Genomic DNA, 16,087 nt, shown 5'->3' with positions numbered 1-16,087 from the left:
AGCTAATAGCTGCATTTACGGGGTAACAATATACGGGTATGAATATCTACGAAGTTTGTGTAAGATTATCAGAGTTTAACAAATGGTAGATGTGTGAAGGTATCTACGGCACAGTCGGAATCATATTTCCACTTCGATAGCTTACTACCAGGGATCCAAATCTTCAGTGCAGGCTGCTTGGCATAAATTGCATCTGCCTAGGTGTCAGTTTATTCCCGTTGAGTAACAAGGAGGTAGTCACGGTAACCTTTGATTGCTTGTAGCTCAGGAGCAAGCTCTAACTCCGAGTCATCGTCCCCATAGGTTTCATCACCATATTCGCCCGAGGAGTCTTCCATACCACCAAGATTACCATGTTCTTCGTCTAAAATGTTGCCAGATTCCATATGGATACCATCAACAGATTCATCATCAGAGTGTTGTGAATGAGAGGCATCCTCCTCGTCGGAGCATTCAGTTACTGTATTAGACATAATCTAACATTCAAAAGAGTGACACTTATGCTTTTCTGCTCGACTTTGAAGGAGAGTGGTGCAAGTTTGCTGAATTTTCGATTTATTTGAATTTTCAACATTTCTACTATTTTTGAACCATTTCGAACACGTGAGTCAAGACTTTCCGGAAGGACTGTAATTGGGCTTCGTACGGTTCGGATTTTCGCTGACAATAGGTTATGTGATCTTTATTTTACAACTGCTCGGACTGGACCACGGTGCCGCGGCACTCAGGCCTGTGATGCCTGTGATTCTAGTGCTCTTCGCCTTCTCTGCGGATTCCGATGTGCGTTTCATTATTCACGTATCTCAATTCCTTCGTTGTGAATGATTTTTCAGAATTAGGCCGGTGGATTTGTTCCGTAATGGGTACACGCTGACATGCGGAGAACGTTGAATAGGTTCAAGCCCTTGGTTTGGATGGATCGAAGCAGTCTGAGGTAGGGACCTCCAAGTCCAGGAGCCAAGTGTGAGGATTTTAATTGAATATCTTACAAGCAACGACCCGCCCTTTCCTGAACGAGACGACCGAGCAAACTTCGAAACTAAAGCTTAAGATTTAGTTAATTGAACGCTATTCGCTTTAACGGCAACACCGACTATGGCCTGTGTATAGCCGTTTGGCGGGACCGAGGAGGCACAGGACAAGTTTTCGTTTCCCGCAGATCGCTAGTTTGTTTTGTCTCTCCTCACGGTCTTCCTGTCCACCTGTTTTCGATGATTTCTCTCCCGCTTGTAGTCATCGCACTCCTTCCGTTTGCTCTCGCTGCTGAACAACTAGATGGAGGTGTAGTTCATGTCCCAGTCGTGCGACGAAGTAATTCCAACCGAGTTGCGAACTTACCAAACGCTGTCGAAGCATTGCGGAGAAAGTATGGTATCCAATCAACGAGTGTAAAGAGCACGGGTTCGAAGCGAGCCAGCGCTGCGGCAATTCCTATCACGGACGAGGTTCGCAGCTCGATTCTTCACGTAGCTCACGGATTTGATCATCATTGTATTAGGAAAACGATTCCAGCTACTCAGGCGTTGTGAGCATTGGAACTCCGTAAGTTTCAAGTTTGAAACATAGCATCATTCGCAAATATTAGTTATGTGAAGACCACAGAACTTCAATCTTGTCCTCGATACTGGGTCTTCCGACCTTTGGGTTGCAACAACTGCATGCACCTCTTGTGGATCAGATTTACCTGAATTCAACCCCTCGAAGTCGTCGACATACAAGGCCACCTCCTCCCACTTGGAGATAGATTATGGCTCAGGATCAGCACAAGGTACTGTCGCCCAGGATAGTGTCACCTTTGGGTCTTTCGAAATGTCTCAAGAACTCCGTATGTCTATCTCGGTGACTTGGGCTGGTTCAGACCTAACCTTACTTTGATAATAGTTGCTGTTACTAGCGTTACCCCTGGCTTGACTGGCGATGGACTCTCAGGTATCATGGGTCTTGGATTTGCCCCAATTTCTGCACTTCAGACCACTCCCTTTTGGGAAGCCCTCTATAATGCCAACAATTTATCTGAACCCTTGTTCTCTTTCTACCTGGAACGCTATGTCAACCAAGCCAATCAGATCAGTGCTGCTCCGGGCGGTGTGCTCACTCTCGGGGGAACGAATTCGAGTTTGTACAACGGCTCTATCGAGTACCTAGGCTTGACTGGTCCACCATCGTATTGGTTGCTTACTGTTAGCTGTCAGCACTGTCATTCTGTCATGTTATCAGCACGCTTAATGGTAACAAATTTACAGCGGTCACTGTACAAGGCAAGACGATCGCTATTGATCCACTTAGTGGTCTTGCTGCCATCGACACAGGCACCACCCTCATTGGGGCGCCCACACCCATCGCCGCAAGTATTTGGGCCCAAGTACCTGGTGCTACAGAGCTTTCTGGTGATTGGCAAGGGTTATATGCATTCCGTCAGTATCTGTGCGCACTCCAGGATTTGCAGAAGACTCATCTATCTCTAGCTTGCGACACTAATGTCACAGTTTACATCTCCTTCGGCGGTACAAACTGGGCGATCAGTCCCCTAGACATGAACATCGGTACCCTCAACGAAACAGTAACCGGCAACGCGAGTATTACTTCTCAGATGTGTGCTGGTGGTATTTTCGATATTGGTGTTGGTAGCGTTCCTTCTTGGATAGTCGGTGATACCTTCCTAAAGAATGTGTATTCCGTCTTCCGTGCTAGCCCCCCTGCCGTTGGCTTCGCCCAGCTTGCCAGTGGCTTGAGCTCGTCAACCGGATCTTCCGACCCGAATCCGGTGCAGGTGACTGGCTTGATACCTCTGCCTACCAGTACCTCCGCGAGCGCGAGCTCCAGTGGAACCTCGAGCAGCAGCAGCACGAGCTCTGGATCTCCTTCTCCCATCAAGAATATCGCATTAACGCTTACTCTTCTTACCTCTTTTGCAAGCTGCTTTACCTTTTTCTTCTAAGCAGAGCTCATGCACCTGTGTGACGTATAGATCATTTATCTATTTGTTTTTGTAGAACATCATTGCAAGATGGCAACTGACCGTACAATGTATAGATCATTCATCTATTTTTCTCTTCTGACGCAGTGCCCATTTTACGACACCATTCTTTGTATGAATTAATATGCCTTGATGAAACTTTGTAATAACTTGATCTGAGTTTTTACTTTACACAAATACATGCGTTCAGTATCCTTTATGAATAGCGAGAACAACCATTGATCTGTATTCGCTGATGGGCTAAGCTTTTGATAAGCACTGGGTCTTTGGTCGCACAATAGCTAGGAGTATATTCGAGAACACTCTTAACGATAAAACAGTTGATCTCGTTTATGAACAATGGATCACCGACGGGTTCGCATCAAGTGCACGTATATGCTAGTACGCCAACAGTAGTCAGACGCTTTTGACGCTGCAAGATCAATTGTGAACCGCAAAATTCAGAACCAAGACTATCATGTCCATCGTGATTGTGTCCTGCCGTTATGATATGATTCCGCGTTCGAACCAAAGGTATAATGTTGAGCTTTACCCTCACACAAAGCAGTGCACCTTAGAAGCGGCCACCTTTAGTCCCGAGGCAACAAACTGGAAAATACATATTAAAGTCGAAATTAGGCGTACATATCGTGGAAGTATACAGTCTCAAAGTCCGAAATATTGAATTTCGAGTCCTTGGCAACGTAGCCACAGCTGGATACTACATGCGAAGCGGTTAGATTGTATCAAGAACACTTCAAAAAAAGGAGGACGAACGAAATTGATCATATGCCAATATGCACGAACACTATGCGCTGGTCCAAGGGTATGTCCCTGTCGCTAGCCAACGACTGGACCGCTCGGTGCAGTGCTCGGGCAGCTCGCTTGGGATTCATTGTGCCATCCCCGCACAAGTTTTTGTAGAATGCCTCGACTAAGCGCTGCACAGTACTATCATTGACCTTCCATAATGTTCCAATGACGCTCTTAATCCCAGCGAATTGCAGACCAGCCGCTAGGTGTATCACTTCGTCAGGAGTACCATAGTCACCGAATGCTGTTTCACAGGCAGAAAGAAATGCAAATTGATGTCGAGACAAATCCATGTGTACGATATCGAGGAGTGAAAGCGGTTTATCGCGCATGAGAAGGGCTGAGTTGAAGGGTTCATCCCATTTCTGTGTCCCGTGACATGCGAAATGGAGCCAAGTATTGTTTTGCAATGCGCACAGTGCTGTAGATTTCGTGGCATCAACGCTCGTTATCTTGGTGAAGGAAACAGTTGGGGGAGGGGGTAAAAGACTCCGCATTAATTCTAGTTCAGGCTCCACACAATCCAAAGTGAACGAATCACCAGCGGGGTGATCCTGACCAATGGCAGCGAAGGACACCGACGGTGACCTCTCAAGACTTCTGCGAGCCCTCATGAGCGCGGTAAGCGATGGTGTGTATGAAGAGATATACTGCTGCGAAAGGGACTCTCCATTTGCTCTGTACTCGCCAGCAGCGTGCAACGGCAAGAAATTGAACACAGACGTCGGGCACCACCATATTCGGGAACCTCGTCGTGCAAATTTGCCCAGATTCTCAACCACCGGGCGGACGACGAGGTCCCACAACTTCCTCAAAGCTTTTATCAGCGCTGGTTGATTCCCTTTAGGACCGGCCTCTTTTTCAATCGCCTCTCGAAGTGCGAGCATCAATCTCAGGAGTTTCTCAAAATCGGTAGGGAGCTGAATGCTGATCGGGGGTTGTTTGTGCGGGATAATAATGTCATCGCAAGACGATTTGCTTGCAACGAGCACGATGATGGGCCCATCACGAGCTGCATCTTGAAGATCGGAAAACAAGGGGGGAAGTAGGAAGCGAGAGAAGCCCTCGATCTTCCGAATCTCTTCTACAGCTCCGTTCCAGTCCTTCATCAGGCGTCTGTAACGGGCTTCTTCTGCTTTTATATCAACTCTTGGGGTGTCTTCTGGATGGCTCGCAGGAGGTTTATCAAGGAGGGAGCTGAGGTCTTTGATTCTCTTCATCAGGGCCATTGTCGAATCGTCACGAATCTGAAGGCTGTCAAAAGGTGTGCGGAGTCGTGTCATCTGGGTCCAGATGACAGTCCTGCCTTGTTCTAACAACTCCACAGCGCGACACACGTCACCACTACGAAGAGCACACGATGCAGCATCCATGGCAAGTGAACGTCGGAATTCCTTCATAGCATCACGACGAGACGATACTGAGGCTGTTACAGACGTGTAAGCGTCCAGAAGTTGAATGGAAGTTGCATGAGCGTCCAGTTGAGTACTATGTGAATATTGAATAGCATGATGCACCCAGCGTAGACTTGCTTGCAGGCGAAGTAGCAAGCCTCCAGGGACGATGTTCGTTGCTGCCTTAAAATGATGCATGGCAGCATTTAAATTGTCAATATCTTCGCCCAGGCCAGTGCTATCATGTCGATAAGACGACACGTAGACGGTAGCTAGCAACTGATGGACCCATAATCGACGAGGATCATGTTGGGTCATTAGGGTCAATGCACAGCGGAGATTCTCTCGTGATTTATCGAGATCTTCTCCATTGCCATGGTGGTCAAAGCGGGTGGAGAGGTGAATCGCAAGGCGATATAATGCCAAGGGCCGATCTGCATGACCGACAGGGCGCAAAGCCAACACTTCCCTGCAAAGTGTGATAGCCTCATCCAAGTCCTGGTCATTGCCTCGGTGCTTAAAGCGCTGAGATAGTTGTTTTGCAAAGTTGTTTAATGATGAGGGCCGAGCTATGTGACCAACAGGATGCAAAGCTAGCGCTCCCCTCGCGAGTGCAACAGCTTCATCCAAGTCTTCGTCATTGCCTTGGTGAACAAAGCGCTTAGAGAGGTGTTCCGCAAGGTTACTTAATGACTGGGACCGGTGTGTGTGATCGACAGGGAATAAAGCCAGCGCTTCCTTCTGAAGTGCAATAGCCTCATCCAAGTCTTCGTGATTGCATCGGCGGTGATCAAAGCGCTTGGAAAGTTGACCCGCAAGGTGACCCAATAACGAGGGCTGAGCTGTGTGGCCGGCAGGGCATAAAGCCAGCGCTTCCCTACAAAGTGCAATAGTTTCATCCAAGTCTTCTTCATTGCCTCGGTGTTCAAAACGGGTGGAGAGTTGCGCCGCAAGGTCGGCCAATGACTGGAACCGATGTGTGTGACCGACAGGGAGCAAAGTCAGCACTTCTCTACAAAGTGCAATACCCTCATCCAAGTCTTCGTGGTCAAAGCGGACAAGGAGGTGTTTTGCGAGATTTCCCAGTAACTTGTATCGATTTGGGTGATCGACAGGGCGTAACGCCAGCGCTTCTCTCTGAAATACAATAGCCTCATCCAAGTCATCACGATTTCCTCTTTGATGAAAGCGGATGGCGAGTGGAAGTCGCAAGGTTATTCAATGACACATACCGATCTGAGTGACCAACAGGATACAAAGCCAGCGCTTCTCTGTGAAGTACAATAGCTTGATCCAAGTCTTCTTCATTTCCTCGGTGCTTGAAGCGGATGGAGAGTGGAATCGCAAGGTTATTTAATGACATATACCGATCTGGATGACCGACAGGGCGTAAAGCGAGAATTTCCCTCTGAAGGGCAATAGCCTCATCCAAGTCATCACCATTTCCTCGGTGATGAAAGCGGCTGGAGAGTCGAATTGCAAGGTTATTTAATGGTATGAAACGGCCTTTGTAATCGACCGGGCACAAAGCTAGCGCTTCCCTGTAAAGTACGATAGCCTCATCCAAGTCTTTGTCGTTGCCTTGGTGCTCAAAGCGGGAGGAGAATTGAGCTGCAAGGTTGTTTAATGGTATGTACCGATCTTTGTGACCGACCGGGCGCAAAGCCAATGCTTCCTTCTGAAGTATGATAGCCTCATCCAAGTCTTCAACATGGCCTCGGTGACGAAAGCGGGAGAAGAGGTGAATTGAAAGGTGATTTAATGCTTCGGATCGACCTGTGTGACCGACTGGGCACAAAACTAGCGCTTCCCTGGAAAGTGCAATGGCCTGATTCAAGTCTTCGTCTTTGCCTTGGCAATCAAAGCGGGCGGAAAGTGAAACTGCAAGACTATCCAATAGCGAGGACCGATGTACATGACAGACAGGACTCCAAGCTAACGCCTTAGTCAGAAGCGTGATAGCCTGATCCAAGTCTTCTCCATTGCCTCGGCGCGTAAAGCGAATTCGCAGCATTGTACCCAGATTAGATGGTAATTGCCCTCGACAAGCATCCACGTCGTTGTAGTATTTCAGTGCATCATAATGAAGTGATATCACTTCATCTTAGTCATGGGGGTCGTCTATGCGCTCACACCGGTTTGCTCGATCAACGAGTTGATTAGACAATAAATGAAGCATGGATGCAGCAGGCTGTTTCTGCCCAAGGCTGTTTGCAGCAGTGCTGCCGGACAGTTGTTGAGCGGATGTTTCGATTGCAAGCAAAGCTGCTCTGTGAATGTGGCTGTCGGCATGACACACATCGAGAACTTCGCCCAGTAACTCTTCAGCTGCATCAGCATCCGTCTGAAATCCCCATTTTGTGAAGCGAGACAGTAGAGCAATAGCAAGATGAAGCTGGGTATTGGGTCGGTCTAGATGACCAGTGGGACGTAAATAAAGAGCATCTTGAAACAGATTGATAGGGATGTCGAGGTCGAGGTATGTTTCATTAGCCTGGCAACTAACAAGCTTTGCGTTGACTAGGTTGAATAGTGCTGCAGGGCGGCATGGATGATCCATAGGACAGATATCCAAGGTGTGTTCAAAGCGATTTATAGATTGGTCAAGATCCCTACTGTTCTGCGTCCTGCGATACTGTGCGAGAAGACGATGTCCGGCATCCGTCTCTAGTGTTAATGCGCATATGCTGTCGGATGTAACCTATGCATTACAACTCTCAGCGTAAGAAGGCCCGACTGCATTGATCACTCACGGTAGTCAGTGGCCGAAGAATTGCGGTGTTATTTTGATCAGAAAGTCGCTGCTTCAGCGTCATGAACATTGAAGTACATGGGGATACGACTTCTCCCTGCTTGGGCTGAAAAATTACGGCTGTGATACTCGTTAACATCCGTCAGGCATTATTTGCAATGAACAATACTGACGATGCGATTTTTGACTGCGATCTAGTAATTCTCTGACAGAGATCTCGAATGTGCAGAGGAGTTCTCCGTGACAGAGCATGGGACCCAATTCGGAGGAGGCATACACGCTGACCCGAACTTTAGAAGCTGGCTCACACGACCTAGAGTCTTCCTCAATACCTGCAAGAAAAATGAACTTAAGGGCAACTTACAGAAGCATAGGCTCGTTCCATTCAACGATAGCCTGATCTATGTGTACAGGTTTGTTGCTCGTCTGGCATTCAGTGCCATCAATATTTATTACTACATGGAAGCCAATGGGGATCTGTCGGAGACCAAGAGTGAGATCAGTTGCACGAATGGCTTGGAAATAGTCAATACGTGCTGAATGGCGATTGATATCACATACTAGTAATGACAACTTGTTGTACTTCAGTGATGTGCGTCTCTCCTAGGTCCTGAGTGTGATCTGGGTGGCCAGACTCCTCACTAAATTACAAGGCGCACACTGAGGCATTGAAACAATAAGTGCTGCATATAGCCTCTTACTTGTTGACATCTTTTTCTCGCCTGAAAACACGAGATTGAGTTCATACATGCCCCATGCAACACAATAACTTACCATAGTGGACGTCTCGAACCCTTCATTTTGTTGTCGTTGTCCTCATGCTCATATTTTGTGCCTTTTAAGGGCTCGACGCTGGGAACAGAATTCTCTAGTGGAGGACCTGAAGAATTTTTATGCAATGACGCTGGAGAAAAGTCTGGATTAGAGTCTGATTCTGATGAACTTGAAGACCCGAAGGAGACACGTCGAAGACGGGCCATAATGATGGAATCCAAACTGAAACTTGAGAGTAAGACGTGTGCTGGAGGTCACAAAACACGGCAGTAAAGTCCTGAACAAATATAAAGGAAGAAACACTGATGAGTCAACAAGGACAGAAGCGAAGTCACTCACATCACAGAATCGGGCAGGAGATGCGTTTGATAGATGCTTTTGGCAAAATTATTACTTAGACAGTTAGACTAGAAAAAAGCTGAGCTTGGCCGGCAGCAACTTGAACCTTGTTCCATAAGTGTTCGAGTTATGCATCTATCGATAGTTTTTTTAACCTAGGGAACAACAAAATGGAATGCATGTGTTATACCGAATGTTACAGCAAAAGTTCGGAGAGTGGCGAGCTGGAACGGTCATGATCAAGAAATATCGCACATTGTACAAATGTCACGATATTATGAGTCCGACTTTCGTCCTGGATCACGCACTCATTTGAAAATTCACATTTCCGACCGACTCACTCACCACACATCGTTGGTGCTATCTACCTTACCTGCTGGAGAATAGATGACAACGAACGATCTCAACGCCTACCTTTGTCTTGATGCTCTTCTCCGTGGCCAATAGTCACTAATAGTGGTGCGAGGAGCGGCCTTATCGCACGTATTGTTCAGCCTCTTGTGTACTCTCACTGTTAATTCTCTCCCTCCCTCTCCATAGCTTTGATCATATTTATTGGCCCCTCTATGAAGCTCTGATGCCTAGCATCACCAAAAGTCCAAAAACCTGACGCCACCTGATTAAGATTCTGATCCCATGGTTGTCTAGCTCACATATGGCAAGTACAGATCACCAAATATCATTCTCATATTTACGATCAGGCTGAATCATGCAATAGACGGAAGATGTTTAGGCTGATGAGTATATGTTAAGTCAGCTGTCATAATGAAGTTCAAACGATGTACTATGATATGTCGCCTGCAGCCTGACTAGTGTCTGATATACCCGGAGCTAGCTAGTGTAAGGCCGCTGGTGAGTCGATAGACGCAGCGAGAATGGCAGCTTTGTAGTGACTGTTGAATCAGAGTAGGATAAGGAGGGAATTCAAGATGCAAAATGCTGCAAATGATGGTATTAGTGGGAATGGCAAATTTCGTGCATGAAGAGATTGGTCTCACCTTTCTCTTCTAGTGGCGCTATGTAACGGAGAAGTGGTGGAGTGTCACGGTGGAGTCAGGTATAAGCTCATCAGACCAGACTGCTTTGGGAGATTGGATGGGCTAGGCATGCACTGCGTGTCGAGAGTCGAGTGTTGAGGCAGGAACCAATCTGCTGGGATATTTGTGTCAAAGGCGTGTCTGCGACAATCAAAAAAATGAAAGGATGGTCCTCACCAATTTACAAGGCACCATATCCCTCACGCGCAAGCAAACCATCATCAAGCTCCTCATCAACCCAAAATTCATTCTCCTCCGAATCGTCATCGTCCAGGTCTTCAGGTGCGCTCCCATCACTGTCGTCATCGTCCATAGCTTCATCGACCATGTCATCCTTTTGTGACTCTTCAAGCTGAATGACTTCTTCCTCGTGTGATGGCACAGCACCATCATTCCGCAAAAACTCGTCCCACTCTCGTGTTACTTTATGACCGACACCACCTCCTCGGAAGCGCATGAACATGTCGCGGTCAACAAAACTGGGTAGACAGATTAGTAGAGTGACGCCAATATATAGAAAACACATACTGATTCACATAGAAATACTTAAAGTCTGTTCTTCCATCCTCCATAGCACATCCAAACGAAGGCCCAGTCGAGTGTCAGTGCGTCCGTGTTCAGGAATCAGATGTACACCCCGAATTACTTGGTCAGGGTCTATGAAACCGAAGCCTTCAGGGTCATCGCGCTTGAAAAAGCCAATGCGGTGGAGTCGTTTGGCTGACCACCCAGCTTTGAATCCAATGTCACACCCGAACCAACGAACAAAAAGCACATTCATACGAATTGGCACCCGTGCGGTGGCACCCTGGCCATGATACCAGACATCAAGATGGAAAATCTTGATGACACGGGCGTACCAGTAAGGGTGTCGGTTGTCGTCATCTTCATGTGAGAGCATCAGGACGTCCGCATGCGTTCGAGGATTTGATACTCTATTACGTAGCGAGGCATGAGCATAGAACTAGAGTTAGGTCTTTGCGCAAGCGTCGGGAGCAGTACGAACCTTCTTCGTACTGTGACCACGCACCCTCAGATCGTTTCAGTCGTCCTCAACGACGTTGCCTTTCGTCCTTTCTTTTCCTTCGTGTCATCAACTGCATTAGAACAAACTCGCTTTGCTTTTTCTACCTCTCAGACTTAGGCACAATGGAGTGCATCACAACAGACCCTGCGCTAGAGGCTCAACCAAACTTCGAATCAGCAGCGTACCAGGACTGGCTCGATGCCCTAACAGACGGAGGTGCAACTAGGGAAGAAGCCCTTGCACAGATGGCGGAAGGCTGGAAACTGGAGCGCCAAGAGCGGGTTGACCGGTGGCATCAGCAGATGGAAGAAGAGGCTCGTGAGTCACAAGAGCACATAGATCGCGAGAGAGCTGCAAAGGAAATTGAGGAGCAAGAAGAGCGCCGTGAAGCGGAGAAGAAGAAGCCCAAAATCAACCACTTCAACACTGAAATGGCCGTGGCAGATGTCATCATTCCCAGGCCGTCCCAATACACCATTCAGAAGGTCAGAAACATGGAGTACGTCAAGCTTTGGTACTTTAGTCCAGATGGCTGCTGTGAAGCCGCTATCACCTCCAGGTCTACCTCAGACTCAGATGACGCCTTCAGCTTTGCAAGGGTCGATGGCATGGTTGCCCTGAAAACGATAGCATCCTTTAAGGCTTTGCAGAAAGTTGTTCAGGACCATGACTTATCCTGGCGCCAGTTTGACTTAGCCAAGACGAGCTTCCTTGTTCACATAGAGAAGACTGGATGGCCGGAAAAACATCAACAAGCGCTGGCCCTATTTTTCACTCTCATCACCAATCACGAGCACCGAATGCACCCTCGAGGGGAAAAGACCCTCCTCCGCTATGCAGGATTTGTACGTCGTGAATGGCACGATCGGCTCACTCAGAACCAGGGGTTCAACATCGGCATCTTCAACAATGCCCTGTACAATTCCATATCAGACGATGTCTGGGAGACCGAGCGCGACGAGAGCCTCAAATTGGTGCGTTATCTCCCCACTCCTGAGCCTCACACATCATACTAATGAAATCAACCCACTTGCTATCTGTATCATCATTTGATGCATGTCTTTCCTCGCTTTCTGCTGTTGCTGTCCTCTAACGCTCACTTTCTGAAAATTGCTCATGGCGCTGCTTGCTTGCTATCAACATCGCTTCCATCATGCTTCCGCTACGCATATATCTCTGCTTACTAAATCTACCATACTTCCAATGGCTAACACATCAGCAAACTCGCATGTTATCTTCCATCATGCTCACACCTGTTTAAATTGTATCACCACTCCTTACATCTCTTACCCCTGCACAGCTCCAAAATACTATTGCTACTTCTAACCCCCCTCCTCGTCATCGAGGAAGGGATATTAGCGAGAACCGGGGCAAGCGCGCTGAACCACCTTCTCCGTCAGGGAACAACCGTTATCACCCGTACCGACCTACGGACCATGCCACAAAGAAAATGTCGAAGGGCCTGCAGTCTTTTCAAGCAGGCGCAAGTCAACCTGGCCCCTCAGCTTGCGCCCTCTGCCTGGGTCGATTCCGTCATCCCATCCACAAATGTTCTTCCGAGTTCCTGTGGGACAGACGAACCAAGACTCACTGTCGTCGCAACGCAGAGGGTCACTTAGTCAACCCCAAAGGGCTCGAGCTGTGCTACGACTGGCAGCGACCAAAAGGATGTTCCAGTACCACTCGTTCACACATACATGAATGTTCCGGATGCGGAGCGAAGGATCACGGGGTTCAAGAATGTCCTCAAAGCAAGAGCATCTAAGGCGCTCACCCCCTATCAACCCGAAGCTTGGCTGCACTTTCTTAATTCTTCGAATCTTATACGTAAATATGCACACATTCCCAACAGACTACACATTGGTTTTCTGGGCAGCGTTCCCAACATATCTGTCTCTTACACCCCTTCTAATAATCCTTCACTATACACTTACCATGATGCTTTTGCAGCTATTTTGGATTGTGAATATTCCACTGGTCGTTACATTGGTCCATTATCTAAATCAGAAACAGAAAAACTCATCGGTCCTTTCCAAACAGCCCCACTTTCCATGGTTCCCAAGCTGGGGAAACCATATCGCACAGTCCCTCTCCATCCATCTCAGTGGCCAGGGTTGGTTGTCAGAACGGGGGAGGATGAGTTTGCTATTGACTCAAGCTTTTGTTTTGGTTTCTCAGCCTCCGCAGGCACTTATGGCGAAATCGCTGACACTGGGGCCGATATCTTCCGATCACAAGGTATTGGGCCCATATCGAAATGGGTCAACGACCATTTGTTCATCCGCATTCTCCGAGAACACCTTGAGAGCTACAACAAACTCCACAGAGCTCGTTCAATCATCATCGCAAGGAATGGAGGAATGCTTGTGGACGGGGGACGTAAATGGTACCGTGGTTCAACCATGCCAGATGGCACCATCAAAGAATTTGACGAGGACATGTCTTTTCCCATTCGTGATCTATCAGCAGCATCCCCACGTTCACCAGAAGATGCACTCTTCACGTTCTGTTTCGATGACATTGACCGTCTGTCAAAAACCCTGGGAATACCCTGGGAGCTGGCCAAAGACATTCTCTTCTCGTCGTGCGCTCCTTTCATCAGCTTTCTCTGGGACATCACGACACGCTCAGTCTTGATCCCACAGAAGAAGAAAGACAAATATGTGGCAGCAATCCAAGAATGGGAAGCCCGATATTCACACACCCTGCAAGAGGTCCAAGAACTATATGGAAAGCTCCTGCACGCATCTCTGGTCCTTCCTGAAGGACGCGCTTATCTCGTATCACTCGAAACCATGCTTTCCATCTTTCACGATCATCCTTTCATGCCTTGTACCCCCCCAAAACACACAGGCGAAGATCTTTGATGGTGGAAAGCCAGTCTCAGGCAATCCATTGTCTCTCGCCCCATCCCAGGACCCGTCGAAGTCATTGAACCCAAGGCTTACTCAGATGCTAGTTCAGGTTCTGGGATCGTGATTTGGATCAAAGGCAGATGGAGGGCATGGCATCTCCTCCCTGGCTGGAAAGCCGAAAATCGAGACATTGGCTGGGCAGAGGCCGTCGGCATGGAATTCCTCACTATCTCTCTCCTCAGCCAATGCCCAGAGGGCAGCTGCATCAAATTTTTCGGCGACAACAGGGGCGTTGTCGAAGGTTGGTGGAAAGGGCGCAGCCACAACAAGGCCACCAATGTCATCTTCAAACAGATCCATCAGCTCTCCGCATCTTCGAAGTGCACCTTCCTCACCTGTTACATACCCAGTGCACACAACCCAGCAGATGGTCCATCCAGGGGCATCTATCCTCCAGCAAGCCTATTACTTCCCCCAATCCTCATCCCCCAAGCTCTCCAAGCTTTTGTCGTCAACTTCGACAGTCCCGAAGTGCCTCCTAGAAGCCATGCACATCACAAGGACATCAAAACGTCTCCGCTCATCAATTTCCTCTCCTGTTCCTGAGAATCATGCAGTGACCTCAATGACAAGTTCTGTCATCAAGGAGAACAAATCTTCGAAGTGACAAAAGCGTGAGTGCACAAACATCTGAGCTCAGCTTTCTTCCTCACAAACGAAACAATATTGTTTCCAGGTACCACAGCTTACTCTAGCAACCTCACACCGCAGTTATATGTGTTACGCCCTCATTGCGCTGCTAAAGACAGACTTCTACTATGGATCCCAGCTAAAAATGGAACCACTGCATCAGCAATTCCCAGTGCTGATGCACAGCGCATCCAAGACATCATGGTACATGCCTGGGCAAGTAGCACGAGGGAGGCATATGGCAGTGGCATTCTCACCTTTCATGTATACTGTGATTCAAAATCTATCGAAGACACCCTCCGTGCTCCCGCATCATCAGAACTCATATCAGCTTTCATATCAGAACTAGCAGGCTCGTATTCTGGAAAGACCATATCCAGCTACATTCATGGTGTCCGTGCATGGCACATTCTGCATGGAAAGTCATGGTCACTGGACGAGAATACCATAGATGCCATGTTGAAGGCAGCCAAGAACTTAACACCTGCGTCGTCGAAACGCAAGAAGCGGCCACCTTACACAGTGGCCTTCATTGTCCACGTCCTGGAAAATCTGAACCCCAACGAGCCTCTTGATGCTGCAGTGGGCAGTTGCATCACAACAGCATTCTATTCCTTAGCCAGAGCCGGAGAATTCACAGTTCGAAACCTATCGGCTTTCGACGCGTCCATTCATGTCAAGTGATCCGACATCTGCAAGGAAACAGATCGCAACGGCCTTGCAACAACCATTTTTCGTTTGCCCCGTACGAAAACATCCCAAGCTGGAGAAGATGTTTTCTGGGCAAAGCAGAATGGCCCCACTGACCCAGAGGCAGCATTAATCAACCACTTTCGCGTCAATGACCCCCCCATCGACATTCCTCTATTTTCCTACAAGTTTGGCAATTCTCATCGGCCTCTGACCAAAACAAAATTCATCGCAAGACTCGCACGCGCTGCCAAGAGCGCTGGACTCGATCCACTGCAAGGTCACGCAATTAGGATAGGTGCAACTTTAGAGTACCTGCTCAGAAACGTACCTTTCAACGTCGTCAAAACCATGGGACGGTGGGCTAGCGACGCCTTTCAAGTTTACCTCAGAGACCACGCTCAGATTCTAGCGCCTTACTTACAAGCAACACCAGCAGTTCAAGACAAGTTCCTGCGCTACACAATGCCCCGCATTCGATGATAGACAGCTCACGTGAGTGTTCATCCTCCTCCTATCCTCATGGGTATCCTCGGCTCGCTTGATGCGTCGTCGGACTCCTACATCAGCAAAAGCGCCCAAATCTGGCGAGGGCCGGCAAGGTCCGTATAATATCCCACGGCCTCGTGATGCCTTCTGAGGCGTGAATCAATTCGTTCGACAACGTGCAAGATGTGCCTACTCGTCTCGCAAGGCATTGCTAGACTCCCTCAACCTCACGCCAGTCTTGCGAGGCATTTCAAGACTGGTACTGTCTAGT

General features: G+C 48.2%; 2 protein-coding genes across 2 annotated transcripts; one reads left to right on the top strand and one right to left on the bottom strand.

Moving 5' to 3' along the window:
* Positions 1–1,211: 1,211 nt before the first annotated feature.
* On the top strand, positions 1,212–2,938 carry EDB93DRAFT_1087489 (aspartic peptidase domain-containing protein; the record flags this gene model as incomplete). The annotated part of the gene is made up of 6 exons (XM_041446045.1): positions 1,212–1,445; positions 1,499–1,542; positions 1,596–1,825; positions 1,882–2,187; positions 2,244–2,414; positions 2,466–2,938. 6 exons carry the CDS (start codon positions 1,212–1,214, stop codon positions 2,936–2,938), a joined length of 1,458 nt encoding a protein of 485 aa, XP_041306582.1.
* Positions 2,939–3,432: 494 nt separating this feature from the next.
* On the bottom strand, positions 3,433–8,500 carry EDB93DRAFT_1337983 (CHAT domain-containing protein; the record flags this gene model as incomplete). The annotated part of the gene is made up of 9 exons (XM_041455379.1): positions 8,453–8,500; positions 8,280–8,392; positions 8,089–8,228; positions 7,917–8,035; positions 7,297–7,864; positions 6,396–7,203; positions 3,764–6,340; positions 3,602–3,670; positions 3,433–3,544 (listed from the first exon to the last, which is right to left on the bottom strand). The coding sequence occupies exons 2-9, from the start codon at positions 8,285–8,287 to the stop codon at positions 3,433–3,435; spliced, it is 4,401 nt and encodes a 1,466-aa protein (XP_041306581.1). The 5' UTR covers positions 8,288–8,392; positions 8,453–8,500.
* Between the last annotated feature and the right edge of the window lie 7,587 nt (positions 8,501–16,087).

Source organism: Suillus bovinus (genome assembly GCF_016758785.1).
Source record: "Suillus bovinus strain UH-Sbo-P2 chromosome Unknown EDB93scaffold_37, whole genome shotgun sequence".
Classification (NCBI taxonomy): Eukaryota; Fungi; Basidiomycota; class Agaricomycetes; order Boletales; family Suillaceae; genus Suillus; species Suillus bovinus.
This window is presented reverse-complemented; position numbering and strand designations above follow the sequence as displayed.